Below are 7,505 nucleotides of genomic sequence, written 5' to 3' on the forward strand. Positions count from 1 at the left end.
CAGGAGCGTAGTCGACAGCTGCTGCGTACTCGAAGTGCTAGCGGACTCAACTGAATGAAGCAAGCCGCGACTTCTTTTTCGCGGTATACATACGCTCTGACCGACAGGTGCTTCTCCTGATTGGCCAATTTCTGAAGTGTCACTGCGCATGTGCGAGCATCAACTTTTGCTAAGAAATTTTAACCTGGCCCTTCAACGAGCGCAACCAGCTATTGTTCCCATTCAAGGCCCCTGCATACTTTTATTTCGTTTCGGAGTTCCTCCAAACACCGGGAAGCACAACTGGTTTCCCGGATCGGGTACTATGTTTTGAAAAACGCCTTGACTGCAATTCTGAAAGTTGAACGTGAAGCGTGACAGCTGTCCGTGAACAAGAGCTTTTGTTAAGGAAGAAGAAACTGCGAACAGCGGGCTTCCAACATGCCACCCCCCCCCCCAGTCCCCCATCACCTGAACAATTTTGTTTGTGTCTCGTTCCCGTGTGGAAACTAACAATATGCAACGCTTCAATTGTATGGTGTAGTGAGTCATATCACCTACAGGTGGGGAGAAGTGAGGAGGGGTTAAATCCTCTTGGGGAACCATAGCTTTCCTAAGGACGTGATATGTTCCGGTGGTAAGAAAAGGAAAGTACCACCACGTGCTTCTGTAGCTTTAAGTTACAATGTAGCCCATGCTACATTGTAACTAAATTTGCTATCGATAGATATTCGGGATCGAAGCCAGCAAATGTACAGGGCAGTTGCACCATCGCACCCAGCCTTCTCCAAGCAGCCCCAGCTTCAATGGTACAGTATATACGTATATTCGCAGTAAATTGTCACAACATGAAACTCAAAAGACAAACAGTATTAAGACCGCTCGTTAAAACGTTCAGAGGTCACCGTGAATGTTTTCGTATGCAATTCCGACTTGGCGACCATAGCTACACGGAGCGGCATATAGCGAGCCAAGATTTTTTGTCGAGGGATAAAACCGTGACCCCGCAGGGGCGTCTGCGTGAGCAGGCGTTTGGTGTGTAGCGACACCACGGAGCCGAGCTAACGGGGGGGTTTCGACCCCCTCCCACGCTTCGCCGTGCGTGGCTTAGCCGTGTCCGGGGAAAAGGGGATCCTGGGGGTTGAGCCGACGCCGGGTGATTGGACCTTTAAGGCCCCCCGGCTGAGGCACACCCCTTTGGCCCCGGCTTCACGTAGACGGCACCCCTGGGCTGACCCACCCAGGGGAAATCGGCAGTCGCCTTTTCCTATCTCTCTCCCCCTAATCTTCGTCTTTATCTCTCACTTTTCATCTGTCCTGTCATCTTCTCTCTTCCGTTTACTTCCAAATTTCTTGGCGGCGAGGGTAAACCTGGTGTAGCTATCCAACCTAGGGTAATTATAACAGGTTATAGCGGCGATGTATGGCTGGCGTCTCCAAGTGTTTGCTTTCAACCTTGTAGCGTCCTCTTGTTGGGCTCGGTGGTGGGTGGCCACCATCGCCGCCAAATTTTACAGTATTTTTATGGCAAAAGCTTTCCCCCCCCCCTTCCTGATCGCTCCCTGAAAAGGGGGCGCACCGAAGACACTTTCCTGCTTCACACAACAAAGCCGACATTCCCAAAGTACCATGTTATCCACAGCCAGAACGAAAAGAAGACAGTCCGAGCGATTTCACCCTTCCTCGTGTCGAAAACTCTCACAGAAGCAATAGGCCCAGGTTATAAAGTGACAAAGATGGGAAGTGGCGATCTTCTTCTGGAGGTTCGTGACAAAGCTCAGTATGAGAAGCTGTCTAAACTTGTAGCGTTTGGGGAAACCCCTGTTTCGGTGGGCCCACACAGGTCAATGAACACTGTCCGTGGCGTAATTTCCGATGATGATCTTACTGAACTCTCTGAAAGTGAACTGCTCGAAGGTTGGCAGGACCAGAACGTGGTCAAAGTCCAACGAATAATAATAAGGCGCAACAACAAACAGACCCCTACAAAACACGTAATAATTACCTTCGGAACCAGTGACCTACCAGAATCAATCGAAACCGGCTATTGTAAGCTCCGTGTAAGACCATACATCCCCAACCCTCGTCGATATTTCAAGTGTCAACGTTTCGGTCATGGATCGCAGAGTTGCAGAGGGCGTGCCACTTGCGCAAAGTGTGCATCCATTCAACACATATCCGACGACTGCACCTCAGAAACAACTCATTGTTCGAACTGTGAAGGAGATCACGCTGCCTACTCACGATCATGCCCCACATGGAAAAAGAGAAACAAATAGTAGAACTTAAGGTCAAATTCAATCTGTCATTCCAAGAAGCACGTCAACGTTTCGCGCTACACAACCCATCCTATCCCTCCTTCGCAGATGTGACGCGCCGGGGCGCCGCGCCACATGTTTCTGCACCCGCGCATGTCACACAGAGTGTGGCCGCGGTCGTGCCACCAGCGCCCCCGGCTGGAGCAGCCTGTACTGCTCCGCCACCTGACAAACAGGGTCGGCAGACCCCCGTGTCTGCTGAACCTCGGGCCACTGCAAGCGCAGCTAGGTCCGAAAGTTCTGTGACCGTGCCTGCCGAGCAGGCACCATCCGCCACCTCACAAGAGGTGATGGATACAAGTCCCACTCCTCCGGCGCCTGAGACGCCGAAGGAGAGGCGCAGCTCCTTGGAGCGCACAAAAAAAGAAAGACTGCGCATTACAGGGCCCCCTAAGGACCCTGTAATCTAAGGCAACACTTTTTTGTACACACAGCACCGCACAACCTAAAAATGACACAATATTAGTGGAACGTCAGAGGACTGCTGAAAAACCTCGACGACATTCAAGAACTTTTACACAAACATACACCAAAAGTGCTGTGTGTACAAGAGACACACTTGAAACCTAAACACACAAACTTTCTACGCCATTACGTTACGTTTCGAAAGGATCGGAGCGATGCAGTCGCATCATCCGGTGGTGTTGCCATTGTTGTGAATCCAGGAACTGCTTGTACACATTTACCACTTCAGACGTCTCTTGAGGCAGTAGCCGTCCGAGCCGTTATCTTGAACAAACTGGTCACAATTTGCTCTATTTATATACCTCCTCAGCACCAACTTAGTAAACGAGAATTCCAGGCATTAATTGATGAACTTCCAGAACCGTATCTTCTCCTTGGAGATTTTAACGCACATAGCAGTCTGTGGGGTGACTCGCGCTGCGATGCGCGTGGTCGTCTGATTGAACAGTTTCTTTTCTCCTCTGGCGCATGTCTTCTCAATAGGAAAGAGGCAACATATTATAGCCTCGCTAACAATACCTATTCGTCAATCGACCTAAGCATTGTATCTCCATCGCTCCTTCCCCTACTCCACTGGAAAGTCATCAATAATCCTTTTGGAAGTGACCACTATCCTGTAGTTCTGAGCTCAGCAGTACAAAATGAATGCCCTCCACAAGTTCCCAAATGGCTGATAGAAAAAGCCGATTGGGACCAATTTTACAAGGCTGCTAGCTTTAAGTTGGACTGACATATGCGGTTCTAGCTTAGATGCAACTGTACATACTGTTACTGCTTTTCTTATTGAGCTGCAGCTAAGTGCATTCCGCAAACATCTGGACTGGGCGAGAAACGACGAGTCCCCTGGTGGAACAGTGAGTGCCGCAATGCTCGCAAACACAAAACAAAGCATGGAGACAGCTTCGAGACTCACCGACCGCTGAAAATCTTGTCAATTTTAAAAACATCAAGTCCCAAGCCAGGAGAACGCGTCGACAGGCCAGGAGGGAGAGCTGGCAGAGGTTTTTGTCTGGAATCAACTCATATACACATGAGGCGAGAGTCTGGAGCATGGTCGGTAGGGTAGTGGGACGAGAACCACATCCTCTTCCTCTAGTAAATATACAAGGCAACGGTTTGGAAGACCAAGCGAACTCCCTCGGTGCACACTTCGAACAGGTCTCCAGCTCATCCCATTACAGTCCAGCGTTCCAACGATACAAAGCAAGAATAGAAAGACAGAAAATAGAACGCAAATCCACAAACAATGAGGCATACAATGAACCTTTCGTCTTAGCTGAGTTACAAGCATCGTTAAACTGCTGTAACAGAACTGCCCCAGGCTCCGACCGTATATTATACGAAATGCTCAAACGTCTGCCTCCCGAAACCCAAAAAGCTCTCCTCTCTTTGTATAATGCCGTTTGGTTTTCTGGTGAGATTCCTTCCACCTGGAAAGAAGCAGTAATTATTCCGATTCTTAAACAGGGCAAGGACCCATCTTCAGCATCAAGCTACAGGCCCATAGCATTGACGAGTTGCCTTTGCAAGGTTTTTGAAAAAATGGTAAACAGACGACTGATGCATTTCCTTGAAACAAATGGCCTGCTTGACCCATGCCAGTGCGGGTTTCGAGAGGGTAAGTCCACTACTGACCACCTTGTCCGTATCGAGGCGCAAATTCGTGATGCCTTCATTCATAAACAATTCTTTCTGTCGGTGTTCCTCGATATGGAGAAGGCCTATGACACTACGTGGCGCTTTGGCATACTCCGAGACCTGTCACACCTAGGTGTGCGGGGCAGAATGTTGGCAATAATCGAAAGCTACCTGTCTAATCGGACATTCCGTGTTCGAGTGGGCACTGTGTTGTCCCGCACATTTGTTCAAGAAACAGGAGTGCCGCAAGGAGGGGTATTGAGTTGTACACTTTTTATAGTAAAAATGAACTCCTTGCGCCTCGTTATCCCACAAAATATGTTTTACTGTACATATGTTGACGACGTGCAGGTCGGTTTTAAGTCCTGTAACCTGTCAGTGTGTGAACGTCAGGTTCAATTAGGTTTGAACAAGGTCTCTCAATGGGCAGATGAGAATGGTTTTAAACTCAACGCGCAAAAGAGCACTTGCGTCTTGTTTTGCCGAAAGAGGGGCCTACCATCCTGACCCCGACATTGACCTGCATGGTCAACGCCTTTCTGTGAAAACCGAGCACAAGTTTCTTGGACTAATATTAGACACAAAACTGACCTTCATACCATATATCAAGTATCTAAAGAACAGGTGCTTAAAAACCATGAATATTTTGAAAGTGTTGTCACGCACTACGTGGGGTAGTGACAGGAAATGTCTGATGAATTTATATAAAAGCCTAGTACGCACGCGCCTAGATTACGGTGCTATAATCTATCAGTCTGCGACACCATCAGCTATAAAGATTCTCGACCCTGTCCACCATCTAGGCATTCGCCTCTCTACGGGTGCTTTTCGAACTAGCCCCGTAGAGAGTCTGTACGTAGAATCAAATGAATGGTCGCTCCATCTGCAGAGATGTTGCCTGTCTTTTACATACTATCTCAAGGTTCACGCTGACGAGGAACATCCCGCTCACACCATAATTAATGATGTGTCCAATGCTGCCTTGTTCAACAACCGTCCTTCACTGAGACAGCCCTACTCCCTCCGTTTGAGGAGCCTCGCTGAGAAAACTGGCGTCCCACTTCTAGAGCACCGGTTGATGTCTCCCGCAGCATATCCACCGCCGTGCCAGTGGCAGATTATTGACTGCGACGTATCCTTCGTGGAGGTTACTAACACGCACCTACTGCACACATTCGCACACACTTCCTCGAACTTCAACATAAATACACTTGCCCGGAATTCTTTACAGATGCGTCAAAGTCTCGTACTGGTGTGTCCTATGCAGCTGTTGGCCCATCCTTTTCAAAATCCGGTATTCTGCACCCACAAACAAGCATCTTCACTGCAGAAGCCCATGCGATATCTGTGGCGATCAAGCATATCAAGGAATTACAACTGCAGCGTGCGGTTGTATACACAGATTCGCTGAGCGTCGTAACAGCTTTGAAAACGCTGAAAAAACATAAAAATCCTGTCCTGATATCACTTTACTCTCTTTTATGCACGATCTACGCCCTTAAACGACAGGTTGTTGTGTGCTGGGTGCCAGGGCACCGCGAGATCGCTGGAAACGTAGTGGCGGACCAGCTGGCTGGGTGTGCGCACGACCACGCACCCGCCAATACATCCCTGGCCGTCCCTGCAGTTGACATGAAACCCTTCCTACGACGGGAGCTCAGGGCGTGCTGGCAGCTCCTGTGGGATAGGCAAACGGATAACAAATTGCACGTTATCAAACCGAGACTTGAAAATTGGCCAACAGTATCCAGATCCCGCTACACACAAGTCACACTTACAAGGCTACAAATAGGACACACTCACTCATCACATTCACACCTTTTGTCTGGTGGCGATCCGCCATTGTGTGAGAGATGTGGAGAACCACTTACGGTTCTCCACATCCTCGTACAGTGCGATGAGTTAGATGCTCTGAGAAAAAAGCACTTTTTACTACCCTACCGACAGCAGCTCCCACTACACCCTGGGATGCTCATCGGTAGGGATCCGATTTTTAAACCTCAATCACTGTTTAGGTTTTTAAATGATGTACATAGTTTTCACTGCATATTTCGAGCTGATCCGTAGCACGACCTCTGTACCGAGGTCGCGGCTGCGGTGACTACATCCCCGCCATGGTTTTATGATCATGACCTTTCGCCATCCACTTTCACTGGACATACTTGACGTCACTGTCATGATTTCAAATACTTCTATGTTTTTACCCGCGTTAGCGCGAGGAATTTTAAGGCCCCTATACAGCCACGCACCAGGTCATTGTTCACATCTCTAGTCTACTGAAATGGCGCTCTTTGGCCATGAAATGGCCCTTGCGCCATAAAATACCACACATCATCATCATCATCATAAAACCGTGAAATGAGAACGGCGTCATCTAAAGAACCATGATCACCGTGTGGGATTCCGTCGTCGCCAAGAATGGGAGGTGTAAAAACTAAGCGCAGCAGCACACTTTCACGCCAACTCGCAAACAGAACAAACACAAAGACAACGCGTTTACACCGCAGGAAATATGGAAGCACGTTTTCAGTTGTGGTAACCCCCCCTTTTTTGTAACATGCGGTCTTAAAAAATAATAACAATAAAGATGAGGGAAATGCCGAATGGGACAGTTCTGGACAATAGACACGGATTCAAACGGCCTTACTTTTGTTAATTACGGGAAATGCGTCACGGATACCGTATTCGAATGCGAAACAGATTTCAAAGGCCATGAATTTGCATGCGCGAATATGACACATCGTATTTTTTGTACGTGCCGAGAGTAAACAAAGGCGCGTCCACCGTTTCCGCTTCTTAGATAATGTGGGTCGACATATATTCCAAAAGTTATTTTCTTTCACGGTGAAGACATTATATGCGTCTCGACCTCTAATGAGGAATATCGTTTTGCGAATAATGGAATGAATTACTTTATAAACAGTGCAATGAATCCAAGGACGCAGCATGACCAAACGCGACGTGCGCTCAGACAACGGCCTTCCCTCTTCGTCGAATGGGCTGTTGGTGTTCAACAGACTCGCAAAATTTTCTTTTCTCCTAACCTTTATTTGAAGAAAGATAGACTGAGATACCAATGAATTGAGTATTAACGGATATATATAT

General features: G+C 48.1%; 1 protein-coding gene across 1 annotated transcript; it reads left to right on the top strand.

Moving 5' to 3' along the window:
- The first annotated feature begins 2,227 nt into the window (after positions 1-2,227).
- Positions 2,228-2,707, top strand: LOC119406610 (uncharacterized). Its single transcript, XM_037673344.1, has one exon. The coding sequence runs from the start codon at positions 2,228-2,230 to the stop codon at positions 2,705-2,707; it is 480 nt and encodes a 159-aa protein (XP_037529272.1).
- The last annotated feature ends 4,798 nt before the right edge of the window (positions 2,708-7,505 follow it).

This window comes from Rhipicephalus sanguineus, chromosome 10, assembly GCF_013339695.2.
Source record: "Rhipicephalus sanguineus isolate Rsan-2018 chromosome 10, BIME_Rsan_1.4, whole genome shotgun sequence".
NCBI classification, from domain to species: domain Eukaryota; kingdom Metazoa; phylum Arthropoda; class Arachnida; order Ixodida; family Ixodidae; genus Rhipicephalus; species Rhipicephalus sanguineus.

Bases quoted from the DNA above. Each gene is read 5' to 3' on its own strand.
- LOC119406610 (XM_037673344.1), top strand. From the start codon at position 2,228: ATGCCCCACATGGAAAAAGAGAAACAAATAGTAGAACTTAAGGTCAAA.